Source organism: Homalodisca vitripennis, chromosome 6, assembly GCF_021130785.1.
Source record: "Homalodisca vitripennis isolate AUS2020 chromosome 6, UT_GWSS_2.1, whole genome shotgun sequence".
In the NCBI taxonomy this organism is placed as follows: domain Eukaryota; kingdom Metazoa; phylum Arthropoda; class Insecta; order Hemiptera; family Cicadellidae; genus Homalodisca; species Homalodisca vitripennis.
The window spans coordinates 23045768-23071122 of NC_060212.1; the positions used below are offsets into that span (position 1 = coordinate 23045768).

The 25355-nt window shown below is 33.8% G+C and overlaps 1 protein-coding gene across 2 annotated transcripts in view; it reads left to right on the plus strand.

Annotated features, from left to right (window-relative positions):
* The window catches only part of LOC124364159 (limbic system-associated membrane protein-like), a 349797-nt gene extending 324651 nt beyond the window's left edge, over positions 1–25146 (plus strand). The window contains exons 2-12 of one of the 2 annotated variants that reach the window (XM_046819407.1): positions 3357–3500; positions 4922–5122; positions 7739–7860; positions 9801–9951; positions 10229–10326; positions 11672–11846; positions 12139–12347; positions 14852–15071; positions 19270–19311; positions 20595–20707; positions 21892–25146. In XM_046819407.1, coding sequence (XP_046675363.1) covers positions 3357–3500; positions 4922–5122; positions 7739–7860; positions 9801–9951; positions 10229–10326; positions 11672–11846; positions 12139–12347; positions 14852–15071; positions 19270–19311; positions 20595–20698 — 1466 coding nt within the window. In that variant the 3' untranslated portion in view covers positions 20699–20707; positions 21892–25146. The remainder of the gene's footprint in view (positions 1–3356; positions 3501–4921; positions 5123–7738; positions 7861–9800; positions 9952–10228; positions 10327–11671; positions 11847–12138; positions 12348–14851; positions 15072–19269; positions 19312–20594; positions 20708–21891) is intronic. The other variant, XM_046819408.1, reaches the window with a different exon arrangement.
* The last annotated feature ends 209 nt before the right edge of the window (positions 25147–25355 follow it).

The window sequence follows — 25355 nt, forward strand, 5'->3', positions numbered from 1 at the left end:
ACAAAAGGAAATTTAAACCTGTATCAAATTTTTTAGCGAAATCCTATGTTATAAAACAAGTTTTAAGGACAGTAAAATTCTTTAATATGTTAAGCCGTAGTTGGCAAACAATTAGGGCAAGAATGCCAACAAATAATTTCGTGAATGAAAGCCAACATCAATAACAAATTATATAACATGTTATGTATCTAAAAGTTCGAATTTGTTAAGTGATAAGTGTATCAGTATTTTTTACCATTACTAGTGTATTTCTTTAAATAGAAAAATTTTCTTTGGATTTAAATTGATTATTAAAAAATTGAAAATAGAAAATGTTATCTTAAAATCCCAAATTAAGAAAAAATACTGGCTAAACTTATTTTTTAATTAAACAAAACATTGAATAATTTATTATTAATGTGAGTTGGGGTTCGTGTACGTAAAATATGTTGATAGAAATCAATACAATATATACGCACATCTCGAACCACAAAAGGAATATTTGTTAGTAACCAATACGTCTGGAGGAATATAAGCCATTCCACGCACGGCCAGCGAGGATATATCACAAGAACACATTAGAAGGAGAATGCCTGGCGAGCTGGCGCGGCGTACAGGCGCAATCTACGCGGGAATAATTTAAAGCCCATCCCGGGGTATAATAACTGCATTACGGGTGGCGACGGCGACGGGGACTATTCATTAGGTGGGCTCAATATTAATGTGGGCACCCGAGAGCCCACGACCCCCCTCCCCCCACAAATTTATGCGACCCTCACAAAGACCATGTCGCAACTGATTTATGCAGGGTCGCTCAATAGGGCCACCGTGCTCCTTAACTTACTGGCCCCTTGCACGTGAGTAGGGATGTATGCACCGGAAATTTATCGCTGCTGCAGAATCCTTATCCGGTGCAGTGTCATCTTTATCACTTTGCCTTTGACTACTGACCTATTGATCCCTCAGTCCACTGACCACTTGAAAAAGTATGGAGTAATTCTTAACTCATCAATTGATGGACCAGTTGCTGAACGTTAGCGAAGCCTATTATTCCAAAAGATATTTACATTGACCTATTGTTCCCTCAGTTTGCTGATCACTTGAAGGAGGAACTGTTAATGTATCGTCTTAAAAATTATAATACTTTAAGTATGGATTAATTCTTAACTCAGATCACTCACCAGTTGATGGGCCAATTAGCTGAGCGTTAGCGAAGCCTATTATTCAAAAGTCTGGAAAAACTTTCATTTCTGACTTTCCGCATGATATTTCTATAGGAACCTACAGGCATGAAGCTTCATTTTTCTATTGGCAACATTGACTTTGATAATGGTGCATTTCACTCTGTAGGATTTGGCTAAGAGTTAGCGAAGATATTTACATTGGTCTTATGATTAATTATGATATCAATATCGTAATATATGTTTGTAAACAAACTAAGTAAAATTATGTGATATCCATCCATGGTATATGGCTGGCTAAGCGTCATTGGAGCTAAAATGTCAATTTCAATCTTTTTACAACCGTGGAAATGTACGTAATACATGTATGGCAATCGTGAGTTGTACATTTTTGTAACTTACAATATAAAAATACAATATTTGTATGAAAGTCAAAAACAGTAAGAAATAAAATTTACATTAAATTATAAAAAAAACTATAAAAGTGATAAATCTAATAGATTTTAGACTAGAAACTCCCCAACCGAGTAAAAACCATCCTGTAATAGTAATTGTTTAGTTGTTTTTAAAAACGTATTTTTCTGTTACATTTTTTAAATTACTGGAGAATTTTCGAAAAAACCTAGTCCCTGAGTTTTAAAGCATTCCACCAGCCACAGCTGAGCGATTTTGGATTTGTCTCAGGTCTATTCACTATCACTCACTTATCACTCTCAAGGATGACACAATTTCTCTTTTGTGTGCTGGGGGGAGGGGGTGTAAAAGCTCTTTTCTGTACGATTGTCTGTCTGTCTGTCTTCTGGATATCTCAATAATGAATTGATCTACAGACTTAAAGTTTTGCATGCAACCTTAGCGAAGTCGGAAAGGAAATACGTGGCGTACACCAAACTTGTTATCGAAAAATAACAACAAATTTATCTTAACAGGTCCGCAATTAGTTACAAACAACAAGCATTCTTGTTCTATTAAAAGAGAAATGATGCCAATCTGCATGTGAACTGTTAATTAGTCAGACAATTAACTATGTTGTAACTAGCAACTAATTAACACTCCAAGTACAGGTTATTTATGGTGTCACTTTCAGTTGCGATGTTAATTGCAGTGTTCTACGTATTTTTATTGCCATTAAAGCTTTCTACATTTCACTTTTCGTTTAGGGTGTTTTAATAAACTGTGTATTTTTAATGTTTAATATATAAGACACTCACAAAAGTTTTTAAAGGGTTAAATGAAGTTCCTTTCGGTTTGACTCTAAAGAACAGCATTTAGTGTCCAATCGATATTTTGAATTTGTCTGAGGAAGGAAATTCCTAGCCAGCCATAATACAATACGATACTTGTCCTCAAGAACTGAAGGGTTCTCTCCCCAACGTAAAGAATGTGAAAGGGCCTTTGACCCTTATGAGCTCAAGTAATGGTGATGTATCCACAGGTCCCCAATAAGCTTTTATGAGTTAAGGTTTTAAAAAGTACCATAGTGTCCTGAAAACGATGGTCCTTATGGAACATTCTAAACAGTCATTATAGAATACGATACTTGTCCTTAAGACATGAAAGGTTCTCTCCCAAAAGAAAAGAAGGTGAAGGGGCCTTTGACCCTTATAAGCTGAGGTAATGGTGAAGTATCCACAGGTTACCACTAGGCTCTTAAGAGTTAAGGATTTAAAAAGTACTAAAATGTCCTTAAAACAATTGTTGTTATAGAACATTCAGTATAATAATACAATATGATACTTTTCCTCAAAAACGTAAGGGTTCTCTCACCAACGAAAAGAAGGTGAAAGAGCGCTTGACCCTTATAAGCTCAGTTAATAGTAGTCTATCCATAAGACACCACTAGGCTCTTATGGGTTAAGGATTTCAAAAGAGCAAAAGTGTCCTTAAAACGATTCTACCTCCTAATGAACCATACTAAGTTCTTAAATCGGAGACCAAAACATGTTTCTTTATCATAGTAGTTTTAAAGCAATATGATAAGTAGTAGTTAAAATGAACACGAGTTAAAAGAAACTCAGTTTAGTAACTTGATTGTTGACCTGTATGATACGATATAGCTAACCTTTACACAGTTATATCATGTGCACTAGTGTATTTTAGTGATGATTTGAATTTTTTTGACCTTTTATTACTTGTAGAGTTGTGATTTATGAATTATTGGATGATAGAAAGTTATAATGTCTGATCTGTTCCCAGGATCCCCAGCGGCAGCGGCGGCCGCAGAGTACAACACAGCCCCCATAGAGTCTACAGATCTCCCCTCCTTCACAACACCAGGACGCACGTTCCGTATAGTGACTAGTGACACAGTGGTGCTTCCCTGTGATGTGGACAATCCTGGTGAGTAAAGCTGTGCCCTGCGGAACACCCATCAATCATACTTCCAAAGTGATTATCACTAGAGTTGCGTGGGTTGCGCGTGTTTGGGTATTACGCTTAATACCCCCTCCATTCGCTAATGTAGGGAGAAATACAAGAGCTCCTACTAAGTTCTAATTAATTCTATCATTTTCCCTTTGGCTAACCATTATTTACACATTTCCGTTTGCGTTTTTATCATGAAAAATTATATAGAAATTGGAGTTATTCGACAAACAAAATTGTATTAGTTATGTGTTATCCGCCTTGAAATGTGTGTGTAATCTTTACATTTTCACTGCTTGATCCATGTCAAAAATAACTTTCAAAACCTGAAACTAAATAAGCACATTTATTCTTATTCACAATACGCGGGGCGCTGATCTGATCAGCAAACCTTTCAAAAGACTTCTTAAAATTCAATGTTCATATGTGGCTGTTGGAATAAATCTGTTCAAAAAATTATCTGGAATGCTCAGATTGTTACTTTAAGCAAGCTTCAATCAGTTATTTATAAGTGGCTGGAATAAAGGTCATTTTACGAATTTTCAGAGTTTTAGTCATCTAAAATCAGAGGGATAATTTTGTAGTGTATTTTTCTGCTAAAAAAGTACACTTTTGTCTCATTAACATATTGTAATAATATAATTACTTTTGCATGTAGGTTATTGCATCTTCTGCATTGCAATGACTATATAGTTTATATTTTTTGCTTTTATTGTGCTGTTAGTTTTCTGACGTGATCTATTGCATGTAACGTTTAATGATCAAGACAAAAATGATCTTATATTTTTATTGAATTCTAGCTATTTTAGCATTGTTAGGAATAAAGCTGGTTAGATTCTTTAGTGTTATACTATTATCGCATTATGATTTCAAATTAGATATTATTATAGGTATACATACTATGTGTCTCTGTTTCTCATAGTATTATTCCCTTTACAGTATTTCTCTCAACCATCTTCATTACCATCTCTTTTTAGTGTAAAGGAAATTTTGTGCTCCGTTACATGAGATTTTTATTAAGGAGAGGCCAATCTCCTTTTGAGCCTTATTCTACCCGTCCTCATGGGCCACTAGCCTGTGCGAGGATCTTATCAAATAGAATAAGAGGAAGAGTTGATACATTACAAGGTCGATGGTACTGATAAAAAGTGCAAGGGTCTCTGGCAGGAATTGAACCTGATCTATCTCTAACTCACACTCAAATTCTACTCGGCCATCGGCACTCCCAAATTTTCTCTATCAAATATAAAATCCATATCAAGATCATTTTTGGTTTTTGGGAAATACACTTAGATTAAGCTTTAAATGTCAAATAAATTAATATTTATTTAAGTAGTAACTACTTAGTAATAGTGACGTTGTGGCTAAACATCTTTAATATTTCTTTGGTGTCGCAGGAAATTTCGTGCTGGCCTGGAAAAGAGGAATCGCCATCTTGACGGCTGGAAACATTAAGGTAACTCCAGACAACAGATTCCGGTTAGTGGACGGTTACAACCTGGAGATCAGGGACGTGCAGACCAATGACGCCGGCAACTACGTCTGCCAGATCGCGACCCTCCAGCCGAGAGAAATCACACACACTGTCGAGATACTAGGTGAATATTAATATGCATTTGAAAGTAGTAATAAGGAGTGATGAAAAGTTGGCGAATACGAGGAAGTAATTGCTTTCAGTCTTACTACGTATTGTGAGATCATATCACAGTTCACACATTTCAATAATCTTTATTTGTACAATATATTACAAGAAATTCATATTGTCAAGTGCAGAAAGTACGTGTGACACATACAAGTTTTTACACATATAACATAAAAAATTGTTAAATTAACAACCAAACTTGATCTATACAAATATTTCATTAAACTATTATTATTTGCCTGAAACAAAGCTTATACCACCTGTTACCACAACTATCGTTTAGAATAACTTATCAATTATATTAAACCTTGTTTCTACTATTCTCATATTGTTTGTATAGTATATAATTAAATTAACCACTAAACTTGATTTATACAAATATTTGATTAAACTATTATTATTTGCCTGAACAAAGCTTATACCACTTGTTACCACAACTATCATTTAGAATAACATATCAATTATATTAAACCTTGTCTCTACTATTCTCATATTGTTTGTATAGTATATAATTAAATTAACCACTAAACTTGATTTATACAAATATTTGATTAAACTATTATTATTTGCCTGAACCAAACCTTACACCACCTGTTACTACAACTAATATTTCAAATAACATGTCACTTATATTAAATCTTGTCCCTACTATTACCATAGTGTTTATAGTATATAATTAACACTAGTAGTAGTAGTGTTTATTAGTAGTGTAATATCACTGGAGAAGACCTTGTTAGGTACTTTTTAAACGGAGATTTTAGAATGCCTTCATAAGGGAAATTTCTAAACGAATCATAGCCAACATAGCCACTATAAGGTGGTAAGGACAATCACATTGGGAAATAAGATTTATGTCAGACTATCAAAAGTGCTTAAAAATGTTTTAGAATTTGGAAAATATATATTAAAGAAATTTGACCGTTGCGTTGGAATGATAAAATACATTATAAAAGGACAAGAACATTGTTGTCCTCAACGTATTCCAAAATGCAGTATTATGTTTCCATTATAGGTGAAATATATTACCTTGTAATAGATTGAAATAAGCATTCGCGCATTTGGCTCAGCGTTAGCTGATCACTAGAGAGGGTAGAAAAACTTCGTTTTGTTTCTCTTCCCGCTTTATTTGAGCTCTAGAATGAGAAGTCCTTTAGAATAAAAATTTCGTTTGAAAATTAATTTCTACATACATTGAGCAAAATTGAGATCAAAGATAGTCTAAGGGATTTAGCTGAGCGTAAGTAAATATTTTTATCTTGTTGTTTATGGGTAAGCGTGATGGAAACAAGAAAAACACATAGTAAACAAATCTTTAAACAAACTAAGGACAATTATTTCACATTCTAACATTGAACATTTTAACAAATTTAGCTATTGAGTTGAAATTTTGTATGCAGCCTCCACGAAGCATGTAACGTGAATCGTGGTATGGCGTACTCCTGCCTTGTATAAAATACTAAACGATATATTTATCATATACATTTCCTTGCACTCCCGTATTTCTGTTCACATGTATTTCAAATTACATATATTGCAAAATCCTTTCTGAGGAGTAAAACTTTTAAAATTATGTTTTTGTTTCGTTAAAACTACGTTCGTGACAACAAATATATTCGATTCATAATTGATTTTTAATATATAAGGGTATATATAAGAGAGAATATAAATAATTATTTTGTTATCATACGCCTGTTTCTACCACAAGATACGCAATAAGCTATTTACGTAAGGAAACGATTCAAATTCTGCACATCCTCAGTCTGACACATCCTCACACAAACGCCGCAATTTCATTATTCCCATCATCAACCAATACCGTTTCATTTCGTGCTGCGGTGTGAGGAAATTGGAAATTTTATAACTTGTACTTGCACAGATTTACTGGTGTATCATAAAAGTGGATATCAATAATGAAGTATGAGGTTCCCTAAGGAATATTTTTTGCATATAGATTTCCAGTCTAATTCCTAGTGTTTCAATTACAATGAGTATTATTTTTGTTAACAATTTTCGTTTTTAAATATATGTTTCAATGTTGTTCCTTATTAAAATCAACAAATTCTGTACAGTGTTATTATGTAAAATGTTTTTAATACAATATAATATAAATTTGTTGAGAGAAACATTTTTGCAATATAAATACACAGATTGGTTACATATAAAAAAAAGTACTTGTAGGGTAAAAGCAACATGGTTACTATCCTATTTTAATAAATACACCCCTAAGGTGTTTACTAAACATATGTCAATATTTTACAATTTAATTTCAATGTATGTTATGTACTTAGCTTTAAACCAATTTTCGTTATATATATATATATATATAACTACTATATATATATATATATATATATATATATATATATATATATATAAAACTACTTATTGAAGATGTCATATCAATAGTACTGGTAAAAATGTTTGATTTCATACATGTTTTCAATGATTGATTTATTTAATATTTATGCGATCTGTGTATGCAAAGCACAAAGAATGTAATCACACCACCGCAAAATTGAAAAGCTCCAATTGTTAAATGCAACTTACACAGAATGTTACTTAAATGTTGCAGTGCCGCCCAGAATAGATTACGTGTCCTCGGAGGGTGAAATGCAAGTAAAGAAAGGATCAACAGTAACTCTACAATGTAAAGCTTCAGGCAACCCGGTACCCACAATCACTTGGACTAGGAAGGTGAGTGTCAAACCACTGTTTTATGCTTTTTGTGGAATTTATTCGATAATACTGAATTAAAAATGTTGGATATCAAAGAATTTTTATAACGCACATAATTAAATGTTTATATGCATTTATTTACTGCTAAAACCAGTTAACACGCTTTGTTAGTTAAACTATGTACTTTATTAGTTACAAAGGAGATAAACCATATGCGTACATGGCTATTTTAGTTAGTTCTGTGGTATTCCGCTAGAGCTGCGCCACGTAACACTGATTGTTACCGTACAAATATTTACTACCTCGTCTCTTACTACACAGATGGCAGTCTGAGCTTACTTTTTCTGTGTCTCAATTTATAACACTGGGTGAGATATCTCTTGTGTAAATAATACAATCAGTTGTTAAACTATCCGAGTTAAACATATTATTTCTGTAAAGATAACGGACAACTGTACAACTCGTCATCCGAGTTTTAAACTGATTTGAAAGCGTCAAGTAATCCTCTAATAACTTGTCAAAGATTGAAGTATTTATAATATACACTAAAATGAGCAGATCACGTGAAAATGTTTCAAGTTGATTGATGGGGATCTGTCCAGTATAAGTAAATAATTATCCATATATTTAAATTATATGTAACTATAAGATAAATTTGGTATAGCATTTGTTCACATTACTTGTTCATCCTTAAAACAACTTTAAAGGGTAATTATAGCTCTATATTTCTAGGGGAGTTATTCACTGCATTAAACCGTTCCTCAGTGTTCACTCATGTAGATGAAACTTCAACGTTGTTGAATACTTAATATATACAATATAACATTACTGGTTTGTAATAAACATGTCTTTTATTATCAGTAAAGTGTATTCATATTTACAAGCAATAGAAATTTAAATTACTAGAAATGCACAATTGTCAATTGAATACAAACACTAAACCTATGCTATTTTGTACGGTTTCTGTTACAAACGTGAATATAAAATAACAGTTAATATTTTATTACATACCATAGATTGACTGGCGTGTTAATCTAATCTAGCACATCTGTTAACGTAAGGAGTTTAATCCAAAAATCCTTTTACTTAGAGGTTTCCAGTTTGTACTCTCAGACAGATCGTTTTTCGAAATTATAATACTCGTAAACCCTGACGAATTATTGGCTGATCTTTAGCAAAGCCTTTCACTCGTGGAGCAGGACAGTGTTTCTCTGTTTATCTATCTCTCTGTCCACATGATGTCTCGAAAACGAACTGACGTATATCCTTAAAATTGTGTGTTGGTTCTTATTTCTATGCAGGTAACACCGAGTTTGATGTTAATGTTTATCACTTCAATAGATTTAGTCTATATTAAGGTTAGTATAGAGTGGAAATTCAATGTTAAAATCGGTGAAAAGATCTAATTACGCCACACTTTAGCGTTGTAGTACTGTCTCTTCCTCATCAGAATTTTTATTATTATTTAACACTACTATAAAACCAAACTCAATGAAAAAAAATGTAAATGTATCATGTGACAAGATAGCTTGATGAAGATATTTCAGCACGCTTTAAATGTTGCACGAAATTTTAATTTCTACATAGACAAGAATGAGTTATACGATTGTGCATGTGTACGACAATGGAAGTTAGCTGAGCCCATTGAAGCAATCAGTAAGATGACAAAATCTTTCTCGTATTTATGTCCGACCGCCCCCCAATGTATTTCGAAAATTAAATGTGCTATAGTTTAGAAAGTTTGCATTCAACGTTAGTAAAGCTTGCTAAGGGACACGAGGTTTAACGTACTCCTAAAACGTATTTAGAGAATGAGGATAAGTACAAATTAAACAACTGTTGGTAATAAAAAATTTTATATAACGTTCTCCATAAGTGAGGCTTTCCGGCAATACTGGCTGGAAAGACCTCTAGCTGTGAAGCTACAGACGCTATCTCTAACTTAGTTTCTATTACAGAACAACCTACTGCCTTCTGGGGAAAAATCTGTGGAAGGATTCTCTATCACCATAGAGCAAGCAAACAGACATCAAGCAGGCATCTACATCTGCACCGCCTCCAATGGTGTGGGGGATCCTGTGCAGAAGCAGATAAACCTCCACGTTCTGTGTAAGACTCCTACTTTGCCTTATACATGTCAAATAGCCAGTTCCACTTATATAACGAAATATGCCATAAAATGTTTAAGAACATAAAACACAGTTTTTTCTAGAAAATGTCTACAACTTATCGATACAACTGATAATAAATTTTATGCAATATGTCAGTATCTAAATTAAAGTTAGGACAAACTCTAAATAAAGCTATTGTTCCTATATATCGTCCTGCTAAATTTATCCAATCACTTTCTATATCGTATATCTGAATGTGTTATCTCGTATTTCAGATCCTCCCGAGATCGAAGTGGAAAGAGGATGGGTGCACTCAGGAGAAGGATACGAGGCGCAACTCGTATGCATCGTCCACGCCGAGCCTCCGGCGGAAGTAAGTGACTCGTATCATAATGACTGATATAAGAATGATAGTACATATTGCAACCTATTTAGTAACAGTAAAAGTATGCAAAGAATGATCCAAAGTATAATTTGGCGATGTTCTGATGTATTTGAGGATCAAAGAAATAATAACATTGATGATCGTGCTGGGCTCGATATTTTAGACGGGAAATTGTAATGGAAGAGCGTTTTGTTGCTATTTCTGAAAGCGAAATCTTTCAGCGTGTATTATACAAGAAGTAAAGAATAGATATTTCTTGTGTGAGGTTCAAACGATACTTCACAAGATGGTGCAAAAGTAGACTGATGCCGTTAGATTGAAACGTCTGTCACTAATGCTCCTTGCGTTTAAATACAAAACCAAATTAGATTTATGAAAAACATTTTGATCATTTTATCAAAATCTTTTAGTAATTTTAGCCAATTTGTAGCCACTTCACCAGCCGCGCTAATTACAGCCGAGGTCGAAATGAGAGGGAGGAAAAGGTTATACAATATGAAGTAATGTTTCTACTCATCATATATTTTTACTACATAACCAACACTTTGACACGTATATAAATGTTAAATAATTGTTCACTAATATACCTACTCTAAAAATCCGTTACGCTTTTTGAGTGTAACGTCACTTCATAACTGTAATTACCAGGAAATATATAATATGAAAAAATCAAGTAGTTTCATATTTTTGACCCTTTCACTACCTTCTGATTTCGATCTCTACCACAGTTGTCGCAACTGAATATCGATAGCCGATCTAATAATCGATAACGGATCTAATAATCGATAACCAATATAATAATCGATAACCGATCTAATAGTCGATAACCAACCTAATAATCGATAACCGATCTAATAGTCGATAACCAACCTAATAATCGATAACCGATCTTATAATCGATAAAAATCTAATAATCGATAACCGATATGATAATCTAAAAAGTACAACAGAACAAGATTTAGAAAATTTATATATCGAAGTTAAGACTAATCCGTTTCTGTATTCATGCAGTGCCTCTTGGTTTTCCAATGAAAAAAAATCCAATGTCTGCACTCAGTATTGTCCTGTTGCTTTTCTCGATACATTTTTAAAAAGCCAATAGAATTGCATCCAGATGAAGCTATATTACATTCTTGCTATGAATATTTATGAATCTTTGTCCTTATTCTATTCAAAATGTTATGTAGCAATATGATCATCAGGTTCTCAACTAGTTTTGTTTGCACATACTTAATTGGCACTTTAGCATACAAAATTTACAAAGATTTATGTTATGATATGTGTTGCTTTAAAGCTAAGTTTAGTAGCTAACTCCGATGTATTTTGTCTCTAGGTCCTGTGGTTCCGCGACACTCTGAGATTAGATTCCACCGAGCGCCGGATAATGGAGGTTCGGGGTAGCCGACACACCCTGCTCATCCGTAAGGTCCAATCATCCGACTTCGGAAATTATACCTGCCAAGCTGATAACCAGATCGGGAAGGCCAAGCAATCACTGGAGTTATCAGGTACGACATCACTGATGCTATATTCCTACGTAGTGAGAGTTAGAAACATTAAATTATTCTTGTAGTTTGTCAGTGACGATGGAAGGTTTTTCGGATATTGCCATCGTTATGACACAAACTTTCTTTCTCTTTTATATTCCTCCTGATGAAGAGGATTGATTTCAATCGTCGAAACGTCTTGTTACACATTTTTTATCATACAACGTTGGCAAATGTCTGAAACCCTATTATTCTTGTAGTGACTTATTGATACAACCGGTGAGTAATTAGTACGTGTATTTGTTATTCACAGGGAAGCCGAACCCAGCGACCTTTAGAAGTCACCCGATGGGAAGATTCCGAGACAGTTACAACATTACCTGGGCCGTTAACAGTTACACCCCTATTGAGGAATTCAAGTTATATTTCCGGAAACTGCCGTTAGGCTCGCAGCCCCCCACACCTGGCCAACTAAGTGCAATGCCGCATCAGAACAATGTCTACAAGCGCCCTACCAGAAGGGTAAGTAAAAAATGAAAACTTTTCAACTGGTATTAGCGAAGTTATTCCTTATCCGGCAGGAAAAAAGGTTCAGATATCTGTGTGTTGTATGCATGTATATTTTATAAGTAATTGTCCAAAGAAGTGTCTTTGAAGTTTATATTCACACAATATGGGTTTTCTTTAAAATTGAAAAGTTTTTCCTAACAAAGACATCGATCGTCAGATGCGCTAGTTTCCTGAAGGTCGAAATGATATGATAGAAAAGTGTTAAGAGTATACAATGACTTTTTCTCAATTTGTTTTCTAGATTGAGACATAAAACTATGTTATATCACCGACCAATAACTATCTAAAGAAACTGAGGGAACCGCTAATGCATCTATATGTGGTTAGCTGTACTGTTTATTATTTATTTAAGCATCATACAGTTGGTTTAAAGTGTGTTGAGGTAATAAACATATAATCTGATAATATATAGTTTTAATATATTTTCAACTTTTTATAACCTTTCCATTTTTAACCAGGAGGGTATAAAACAGTTTATTGAAAGTGTAAAATTTTAATAGTTTGGGTTTAGTTGTTTCTTAATTTACACATAGTTTAAATCTAACAGAATTAAAAGTGTGATGTTTCTGAAGGTCATAAAGACCATAATTATGGTTGCATTTTACAATATTTCCCTATAGGAACTTGAAAAGGTCACCCATGTTTTATATAAAATATCGTCTTTTAGGTATCTATTGTAAATTTTCAGTGCTGTACTGATTCTAATACAGACCTTACTTCGATTATTATTTATTAATAATAATGCCATTAAAAACGTTGTATTCCATATTCAAAATTATAAAAGTGGAATTTTATTCAATTATTTTACTTTTATCGTGTGATACATTCTGGTTTGTACCCATAGATATTTATTTTGATTTTACTAAACAGTTAGATGAACACAATAACATTGCCAGGAGACAGTTTTGGGGTCCAGACAACTGATATTTTCGCGTAGTAGACACATTTTGTTCCTTAAAAAGTTCTTGACCCGTTCATTTTTTGTGAACGATCTTTCATCAGTGCATGCCAGTAATACTGAATAAGTAACTGAAAAAATTGAAAACGTTCTTGGTTCAACAATGTTGCCATCGTTAGCCAACCAAGAAGCAGAGTAAGATGTTATCTGGGCGATTAATAAACACACATGCCATGGACGAACGATCTTTACAGATACATGAACATTTGAAACCAAGTAGCCAAAGAGTTCTTTACACAAGGATGGCTTGTTTCTCTACTTACAGAGACATGAACGTTTCAAGCTGAGTAGCCAAAGAGATCCCAACTCAGGTTCACTAGCTTGGCTACACAAATGCGGTTTTATCCATTTGCTAGTTCCCTTTGTCTCATTACGCACTGCAGTGAACTATGCAACGTTGTACTCATGCATTTTAGCATTGAGTTACTTTAGATTAGAAATAAAATGTCGTTTAAAAATAAAATAATAGTAGTCTTAGACTATTTTACACATTATGAGAACCAAACTTTTTAATACATCCTTCTATGAGGAATAATTGCTATTTAATAAGTATTAAGATAATAACTACCAAAGAACACTTTACCACGCTTATAAATAAAAAGTATGCAAAACGTTTGGATTAAAAATGCGAACTACACAGTTGATTGTAACAGTTTATTTACTCCCAGAATAACATTGTACATGCTTGAGACCTTACACATTTAGCATAGTTATCGATATTTCGTCTGTTTACACAGCTGCTTTGTTTGTGTAGGCAGGAAAATTTTAACATATCTAGGTTTACGTCATATATAGCTTAAATGTTAGTGTCCTGGTGTTATGAGGTCACACCGTGGTCTTCTACAGAGTGAAGACAAAATCTTCTTAGCTTCAACAAACTTCAACGTATGTTCAAAACCGAATCCTCAGACTCTAACAGACATCATACTTGTCATTTCTTGCACTTGTAGCTCAATCCTGATCTTCTTTCATAGCTTCCTATCAGTCTGAACCGAATCACTGCTCTGTTGATGCTTAATATCCTGTGAAATTTACCACTTCGCGTTCTGTTAGTTCATTTTCAATCAAAGCAATTGCTTTAGTGTGGAGAGAGGCGTTTTTGGAATGGGATTAGTAACTGAACTGACCAGTACGAACATTAGAATTTGACAGTAAAAATGTTTGCAATAGTCTGCATAAGAGTTCAGGGATTCTTCAAGTAAGCAAGATGATAGCAATTAAGACACCTTCGTTATCTGGTTACTTAGAAAACCAGTTGTATCAGATAACGCAATCCAGATGGTATTACATAATGTAGGTGCATATCTCTTACATTCACTTTTACCAATGGATTGTAGAAGGGTATTGGAAAATACGTCCAACTTTTTTGTCCCACAGTGTGTATAACCTAGGGGGCGAGTAGATTGTATGCTAATATATCCTGTACCTTCATGAACACGTATTTATAAACCCCAACATTGTATTTCCTTTTCCTAATAATCTTACTTTTGTTCAACAGGAAAACGACACTCAAGGTCATCTTATAAACGGGCGGTTCCTTGGCGATTGGAGCAACGTCATACTGCCGGCCATCCCCAGCGAACAGTTCACGCAGCAGATGAGTTACGTCATCAAAGGTCTGGAGGGTGCTGCTCAGTACGAGGCCAAGGTTCAGGCGAAGAATAGGTTCGGCTGGAACCAGGAGAGCGAGACTTTCCACTTCCACACCAGAGGGGCCGGTCAGTATAGTTTAGAGACATTAGATAGTTACAAGACTACACAGGCCACCCACACTCATTCTATTCGTCTTTTATCCTTCAGTGAGGTTGCTGATCATTGTAGAAAAGTGATTGCTGTTACCTCAATGAGGTTACTGATTCTTGTAGAAAATATTATAAGCTTACTTTTCTTTATCTGTTGTATGACGGATGGTCGCTGTTAAGTCAGGGAGGCTGCTAATTCTTACAGAAAAGTGCCAAGCGTCCTGTATCGTCATCTGTTGTATGACAGGTGGTCGATATTAACTCAATGAGGTTGCTTATTCTTGTAGTAAACTACCAAGCGTCCTGCCTGGTCATCTGTTGTGTGGCAGGTGGTCGATATTAACTCATTGAAATTGCCTATTCTTATAGAACAGTGTTAAGCGTCCTGCCTGGCCTCAGTTGTGTGACACGTGGACGATATTAACTCATTGAAATCGCCTATTCTTATAGAACAGTACTAAGCGTCCTGTCTGGCCTCTGTTGTGTGACACGTGGTCTATATTAACTCATTGAAATTGCCTATTCTTATAGAACAGTGCTAAGCGTCCTGTCTGGCCTCTGTTGTGTGACACGTGGTCGATATTAACTCATTGAAATTGCCTATTCTTATAGAACAGTGCTAAGCGTCCTGTCTGGCCTCTGTTGTGTGACACGTGGTCGATATTAACTCATTGAAATTGCCTATTCTTATAGAACAGTGCTAAGCGTCCTGTCTGGCCTCTGTTGTGTGACACGTGGTCGATATTAACTCATTGAAATTGCCTATTCTTATAGAACAGTGCTAAGCGTCCTGTCTGGCCTCTGTTGTGTGGCAGGTGGTCGATATTAACTCATTGAAATTGCCTATTCTTATAGAACAAGGTTAAGCGTCCTGTCTGGCCTCTGTTGTGTGACACGTGGTCGATATTAACTCATTGAAATTGCCTATTCTTATAGAACAGTGCTAAGCGTCCTGTCTGGCCTCTGTTGTGTGACACGTGGTCAATATTAACTCATTTAAATTGCCTATTCTTATAGAACAGTGCTAAGCGTCCTGTCTGGCCTCTGTTGTGTGGCAGGTGGTCGATATTAACTCATTGAAATTGCCTATTCTTATAGAACAGTGTTAAGCGTCCTGCCTGGCCTCAGTTGTGTGACACGTGGTCGATATTAACTCATTGAAATTGCCTATTCTTATAGAACAGTGCTAAGCGTCCTGTCTGGCCTCTGTTGTGTGACACGTGGTCGATATTAACTCATTGAAATTGTCTATTCTTATAGAACACTGCTAAGCGTCCTGTCTGGCCTCTGTTGTGTGACACGTGGTCGATATTAACTCATTGAAATTGCCTATTCTTATAGAACAGTGCTAAGCGTCCTGTCTGGCCTCTGTTGTGTGACATGTGGTCGATATTAACTCATTGAAATTGCCTTTTCTTATAGAACAGTGCTAAGCGTCCTGTCTGGCCTCTGTTGTGTGGCAGGTGGTCGATATTAACTCATTAAAATTGCCTATTCTTATTGAACAATGTTAAGCGTCCTGTCTGGCCTCTGTTGTGTGACACGTGGTCGATATTAACTCATTGAAATTGCCTATTCTTATAGAACAGTGCTAAGCGTCCTGTCTGGCCTCTGTTGTGTGGCAGGTGGTCGATATTAACTCATTAAAATTGCCTATTCTTATTGAACAATGTTAAGCGTCCTGTCTGGCCTCTGTTGTGTGACACGTGGTCGATATTAACTCATTGAAATTGCCTATTCTTATAGAACAGTGCTAAGCGTCCTGTCTGGCCTCTGTTGTGCGACACGTGGTCGATATTAACTCATTGAAATTGCCTATTCTTATAGAACAATGCTAAGCGTCCTGTCTGGCCTCTGTTGTGTGACACCTGGTCTATATTAACTCATTGAAATTGCTTATTCTTATAGAACAGTGCCAAGCGTCCTGTCTGGCCTCTGTTGTGTGACACGTGGTCGATATTAACTTATTGAAATTGCCTATTCTTATAGAACAGTGCTAAGCGTCCTGTCTGGCCTCTGTTGTGTGGCAGGTGGTCGATATTAACTCATTGAAATTGCCTATTCTTATAGAACAGTGCTAAGCGTCCTGTCTGGCCTCTGTTGTGTGACACGTGGTCGATATTAACTCATTGAAATTGCCTATTCTTATTGAACACTGCTAAGCGTCCTGTCTGGCCTCTGTTGTGTGACACGTGGTCGATATTAACTCATTGAAATTGCCTATTCTTGTAGAACAGTGCTAAGCGTCTTGTCTGGCCTCTGTTGTGTGACACGTGGTCGATATTAACTCATTGAAATTGCCTATTCTTATAGAACAGTGCTAAGCGTCCTGTCTGGCCTCTGTTGTGTGACAGGTGGTCGATATTAACTCAGTGAAGTTGCTTATGTTTATAGGAAAGTGCGAGCGTCCTATCTGGTCCTCTGTTATCTAACAGCTGATCGAAATTAACTCGGTGAGCTTCCTTATTCTTGTAGTAAATTGCCAAGCTTCCTGTCTGGTTATCTTTTGTGTGGCAGGTGGTCAAAATTAACTCATTGAAATCTCATATTCTTGTAGAATAGTGGTAAGATTCCTGTCTGGCTTCTGTTGTGTGAAAGGTTGTTGATATTAACTCAGTGAGGTTGCTTATTCTTGTAGTAAAGTGCAAAATGTCCTATCTGGGCCTCTGTTGTGTGACAGGAGGTGAATATTAACTCAGTGGGGTGGCTTATTCTTGTAGAAAAGTGCTAAGCATTCCGTCTGTTCATCTGTTGTATTACAAGTGTTTGATATTAACTCAGTGATGTTGCTTATTCCTGTAGAAAAGTGCCAAGCGTACTATCTGGCCTCTGTTTTGTGACAGGTGGCAATATAAACTGAACAAACTCATACTATTGTATGAAGATTGTATACATAACGTAATATTTTAGTGTTTTAAAAACTATAATTATCGATAGTATTAATCTCAGTGTTTATATTTGCACTTCTTTGCACAGTTAGTTCAACCTTTAACAATTCTATTAAGACGTTTTATAGAAAATTGTTATAAAATAAACGATACATCCTGTTTTATAATGTTTAGTTTAACCATTTTATGTAAATTTGTTCGTTATTGTAGCGTTTCATTTTAATTTAAAGATATTCCCTTACTCATTGTTGTGAGATCATTTTGCCTTTTATCAATTATTATGTTGTGTTTCATTACAAATAAATTATAAAAAATCCTTTTCTAGTCATTTCGATATTATATTTTAATTTTTTATCTAAAATATTAAGTTTTTCCAACATTGAAAATATGAACAATTTACGTGTTGTGTTTGTTAATCTAAAATGATATTAACATGCATGTACATTTAGTATACAAATTATATAGACAGGTGTGTGGTGATCTATATTTACTTCCTAAAAATAATAATCACTGTTTTATTCCTTGATTAAGCACCATTTTATCTGTGTGTCAATACTTCTTACTACACGATACACTGAACGTCTTAATTATATTGATCATGAAATACCTTATCCACCCTTTGCATGTGTCCTTTGTGTTGTTTACGAAGTAGAGTTAAATCAAATAAGGTCATAGTTTAATGTACCTAATATGATAGATATAATTTACTTTCCATTATTTTTCATTAAAGTGAGAATTTCAGATAGTTCTAAAATTTAAACAAAATTCAGTTAGAATATTGAAGCATAATTCTGTAGCTTTTAGGTATAAAAATCCAAAAGTAAAAACTTAAAAATTAATTTCATGTGTAATATTATTTTTAACAAACAAAAATACTTGGAATTCTCAGTGACAAAATTAACCATCACTTTTCCAATAAATACTGTTTTAATATTAATAATTAAGCCAGGTGTGAGGCGACAGCAACATCTGTGCTTAAGTATTTAAAGGAATAATAATATTACAATGTATTGTTAATAGTACAAATTTAGATGTACACTTCTTTTTTACAAATTCTTAAACAAAGTTTGTTATTACATTTCAGTTAGTAACAAGTTTCGAAAATATTAATATTTTAAAGGTTCAGTAATACTGTCTGCAGGAAGTTTATACAAACTAAATAAAGATGTAAACAACATAAAGAGACGGAAATTGCTTGCTGTACCACTGTACCTTTGTAATTGTGACTGTTTTGCCCTTTGCCTTGACCTGACCACTTGCCCACTGCACTTGCCCGCCTGCTGCAGGAAGTTCATTTGAACCCTCCCCAGAAACTGCTGTTTACTCAGGTTAGTCTCACTCTATCTTCTATGTGTTTTCCACTTTTTCGCAAATGTTCAATTGATTGGAGTTAGTTTTTAATGTAAATTTGATTTGTTAAACATTAATGTGTTTCACATTCCAGATAACATTGGATTGTATTATAATGTGCCGATTATATAATCAAACTTTAAAATGTAGATATGTATTCATATCACGAGGAAAATAATATATTGTCATTTCCCATACCACTTCATTTTATAATTTCATTTTAAAGTAAACTTAATTTCATTTATTGTATCAGTTCTACATATCAGTTTGTAATAACAGCCCCACCACATTTTTATCATAGGAAAGGTGTACAAAACTTTATTTTCAAATCCCTTTCGGATATCATTACTGCATAATATAAAGTAAATAAAGTAATAGAATTATCAACTAATTTGTTTTATTTTCTATTTATATGTTTCTTCTAACGCTTAGTTACACCCTGATGCTTCTGCTAGAATGCATGACTCATACTCTAAAAGCAATATATATTTCCAGCATGTTTTACAGATCTCATACATATAATCCGGAGGCCACTCTGTCCCTATCTACTACTTGTTATTACGCTAAATAAGTATGTTTAGATGAGATTATGATAAATATATTATGATAGTAGTTCCAAAGTTGGAGTTAACCTTTGCGAGCTTGAATTTCGGTACTGTCTCGAGGAATGCTTTTCTTCTTTCGCCAAAAGTGCGAGGTGGGGCCACCGAGGCCCGCACTGATGGCCAGGGGCATTTCCGATCGGTATTTTCCCGTACTTATACCGCGTTCCAGATTGTCTAACGTGATCTGACGTTGGGGAAGTCGGACGAACTGGAACGTGGGTCGGGAAAGTACCGATCGGAAATGCCTCTGGCCATCAGTGCGGGCCTCGTTGGCGGTACCCCGTACTTCTAGCAAAGAAAAAGTATATTCCTCGACATAACACTCAAATTCAAGCTCTGATCAAGCATTCGTAAATTTAACTTTAACTTGTTCTATTTATAATACGTACGTATGTATAAACCAATACAACGCGTATTAACAAATAGTAGTTAGGGACAGAGTGGCTGCCGGATATTACTAAATTACAGAACAAATACATTTTACACACAATAAATTACGTTAACATTACCTGCAATTCAATTGTAATTTCATATAAGTATAGTGCAAAGTAATGTACAGTATTACTTCGTTTTACAAGATATAAGCATGTGTTGAGTGAACCACTGGTCTAGTGTTTCATGTAAGTAATCAGCTAATTAATTTATCTTGTCCTCAGACCCTGAAGTGAGAGACATGGGAGTGACGGCCTACGGTGCGGCCTCGACCGTCCTTGCCTGTCCAGTCTTGCTCGCTATCACGTTAGCGTTCGCTTCCACGTAGAACTTACAAGTGAGTAAATTAAAAATCAATTCGAATTCTAATTAATTGCAAAAATAATTCAATCTTAGGGTAATTGGAATCCATAAGACTCAGTTTTATCGTTAGTTTTATCCTAGAAAAATGTGTCTCCTTTATAAAAATGTTCTATAACGCTATATTTTGGAATTAGTCAGTAATTAAAAGCTATATAGAACCGGCAGTGTTTATTGCTATTGTCTGTAAGAATCTAATTTATACAAATAAGTGACATGTTCGCATTCTAGCTTTTTGCAACATTCACACATTCTAAGAGTACATTTACGATAATTGCGTAATTTCTTTCCCAAGGTCAAATCGATTTATATTGGCAAGATACATATAATTAGGTGCTTTGTTAAATCGCCCTAAGATCACCGACAATCCTGGTAATAAATATTACAGATAAAGAATACACATACAATATAAAGAATATAAATTACATACAAAGAATTAGACATTTCTGATAAAAACATGCATTGCAGATGATGAATACACATTCCTGATAAGAAATTTAAATTGCAGATAACGAATACACATTCTTGATAATGAATATAGATTACGGATAAGGAATACATATTCCTGATAATGATTTCAATTTACAGACAAGAAATACACATTCCCGATAAAGAACATACAATGTGGATAATGAGTACACTTCCTGCTAAGGAATGTAAATTTCAGATAAGGAATGTAGATTTCAGATAACGAATACACATTCTCTATAATGAATATAGATTACGGATAAGGAATACATATTCCTGATAATGATTTCAATTTACAGACAAGAAATACACATTCCCGAAAAAGAACATACAATGTGGATAATGAGTACACTTCCTGCTAAGGAATGTAAATTTCAGATAAGGAATGTAGATTTCAGATAACGAATACACATTCTCTATAATGAATATAGATTACGGATAAGGAATACATATTCCTGATAATGATTTCAATTTACAGACAAGAAATACACATTCCCGATAAAGAACATACAATGTGGATAATGAGTACACTTCCTACTAAGGAATGTAAATTTCAGATAAGGAATATAGATTTCGGATAATGAATGTGCACTAGACATATATATTTTTGAAGATAAAATTTAGTTGACCCTTTGCAATATTTAATCCCTACAAGGAATATTACTATATTTACACGTCAATGTCCTGTTACAGGTAGTGGGTGGCAGAGGTCATGTGGACTACGAGTAGACCAAAAGAAGCGGGTCAGGTGCTGCTATCAACGAAGACTGTGCAAATTACGAACAATGTGTATATGCCCTGTGCCATTGCCATATTAAGACTGCGATGTTAGAGACTCGTGTATGTGTTCCGTGTTATTTGTAATTATTTACCTTAATTGAACACTCTTTGATAATGACTGTATCTTTTGTATGATAAAAGGAATAAGCGTATGGACATGCGCGTATTCCCTAGGGAATTTTCCGTTTAAGAATTTGTAAATGTGTATAGAATGCTTTAGTAAGTTCCTTAAGAGCTACGTGAATTACCAGTTAGGTTTAGAGACATGGTGGAGCTATGGAGGCACCACGGCCCACGGTCTGGATGGGTGGTTACTGTACATAATACTCGTTAACTAAGTAATTGATATTCGATACGGGCCACAATACAGAGCACTCTTAACCTAATTTTTATAAATCTGAAGGGCTTCGTTTTAATCAATGTATAAAATTAAATAACAGGTTATTTTATGACAAATAATTTATTCAATAAGTCAGTTTATGTACAGATTGTTTTGCGTTACATTGCTGTTGATAGTTATTTTGTGATAGTTGATAAGTTAATTCTTAGCACTATATTTAACACTTCACATTATAAATAATTAGCAACCCCTCTGATTGTACTGTAATATTTTTTTGATTGTATATTTAGTTAAATTACAGTAGAATATATATATATACATGGTGAAACACGTACATGTGATGAAAAACAGTAATGATGTCCTTCTGATAACTGATCGGATGTAAATAGAGTAAATTGTCTCGCAAAATATATATTTTACTGTAATTTTGTGTATAGTTTAATTCCAATTGGTGTAATATTGTTAATTACTTTCGCGCGCAAATAACCATTACATGTTTTTAAACTTTTCCTTCACTAATGTTGAAATTTAACCTGTGAAATATGAAAACGGATGCTCGTCCAGTTTTAAAATAAACATTTTCTAAAGTGATAATACTAAATAAACCTAATTGTAATTTATTATTATAATCAATCAAAGTACTGTTGAAATTATTATTTAAAACCTAATACTATGTTTTATCAATAACAAATATAAATTCCTTATCATGCTAAAAATAAAAATGTGGTAAGTAAAATATGTTATAATTACTAAATTTTCTAAAACTAATATTTAGGTTCCACCATTTTTGTTTAAACGCGATGTAAAATATATTGGAATTGTACAAAATACTGAATAACTTTCCAGCTAGAAGTGTATGTAAAGTTTTGTTCTGACTTTTTATGAATTTATACTATTATGAATTATATAATATAAAGCCGATTTTAATGAACTCAGTGACTAACAAGATTGTTTAAACTTAGTTACTTCACCTGTGAATTTCCGTGATTAACTGTTTTATTCAAGTTATGATGTATAGTTTTATTAACTAATAAAAATATTAAAACTCGGGAGCTTTACTAATTAAATTATCCAATCAGTTTAAAATCAACTTCATTCTACTGTTCGTTAAATAACTTTTATAAAATGATAAACGATGTCCATACAATATTATTTGAATATTGAAGTTATCATGACAATTATTAATATTAATATACTAAGTATGATATTGTTGTATGTATGTTAGGTCATTAAAGAAACTATTATTTTAGTAATGGAATTAAGATGTAGCGTAAGATTTACTAACAAGTGATACGTAAAACAGCGTAATTGTACAAATATTTCATTTACGTAACCATTGACTTGCACCCAGAAGTGAATATTTCTAACTTGTACATAGAAATGGTGGTATATACATACTAAAAATAGCAAACGTAAATCAAACCAATTTCGTTGCATTACCGACACACTGTTTATACCATACATGCCCGGTTACTCTTCTTTGAAAAGAGAATTATATATATTTTTGAGAGACAGATGTAAGTGTTTCCTTGTGTGTGTTTTATAAATTTATTAGTGATAAGAATTGTAAATTGATGTCACTTTTCCAGTAAGTGCTTTGATCTCCTCATTATTGTGTGATTTTAGTGTTAATTTGTTTTCCGTAATGTATAAAATAAAATTAATTTATTATTATTTTTATACGTTTTAAGATTTATTTAAAATTATTATTAAACAGCCCTTGCCGTTATTGTACGAGTTGACTAAATATGTGTGCAATTACATTTTAATACTTAAAAAGTTTATTGGGAAGTTTTTTTTACTCGTGTATAAATAAATTAATATTTAAAAGTTATGCAAATTTATAATAAAATTGTATTACTTCCATTAAAACACTGGTTTAGCAATTACAAAATTTTAAATCCCAAACTATACCAAAAATCATTGTGGAAAGTTTCCTTTATTCTTGTATAACTGAATTAATATTTTAACAAAGCAATTAAAAATTGTTAAACCCTTACACATTTAAATTTACGAGACTCCAACGAAAAAGCAATCATAATAATATTTTATTTCTTTATCATCCATTGGCTATCATGAATACATATATATATTAAAAATAAAATGTTCGTAAAGTATTGAACTAGTTTATTTAATGAGTTATTTAATAAATAATGCAAAGGGGAATAAAGAAAATCACCACTTATTCTAAAATCACACAATATATTTTTCTACACCACTGTAAGACTTGTGATAGGTATAGGCTGATTTTAAAGCGTAGTTTATACAGTTTAATTCCAAGTATATTTTGCCCTTCAAAATATAAGATATTACAATCATTATCGTTATCTTATTCTGAATATTCAGTATAAATAATTAATAACCAAGTTTGTAAATATTAATTTTTGTTTAATTTTCCAAAATATATTGTGCAGTGTTACACCTGTGAGATAAAACTCTACTGCACTTCAGCTACGCAAGATAAAATCAGCTGAAACCTATATATTCTGTTAGTGAGAATGAGAGAAAGGGAGAGAGAGAGAGAGAGAGAGATGCCATGTCTACTTTTGTAACGTGAGAGCTTACACGTGTAGGTAGCTAGTTTTGTATATGACGTACGTCTGTCTGTCTGTCTGTCTGTTGTCGGTTACGTGGAGAGCTTTCTTTCTCGGCATTTAGTACCTTTCCCACTAGTGTATTAAGTTTTGTATTGAGTTACATGTGATCAGTACTAAATGTGCTTTCTTTTATAAATGTGCAATGCTACATTATATATTGTAAACATTTCTGTGTGAACCATGACAAGTAAAAGTGATTTACATTTGGATGAGTAAATGGAATTATCAATTTTTATTTCACATTATTCACCCTCCCTTAGAATAGTTTTTGATGACTATTTCAGAGGTGTCACTTCGATTGAGAAATCTGATAAACACAATTGACTGTCAAAGCTGTTGGTACATCTGATGGACACAAGTGACTGTCAATGCTGTTGGTACATCTGATGGACACAAGAGACTGTCAATGTTGCTGGTACATCTGGTGGACACAAGTGACT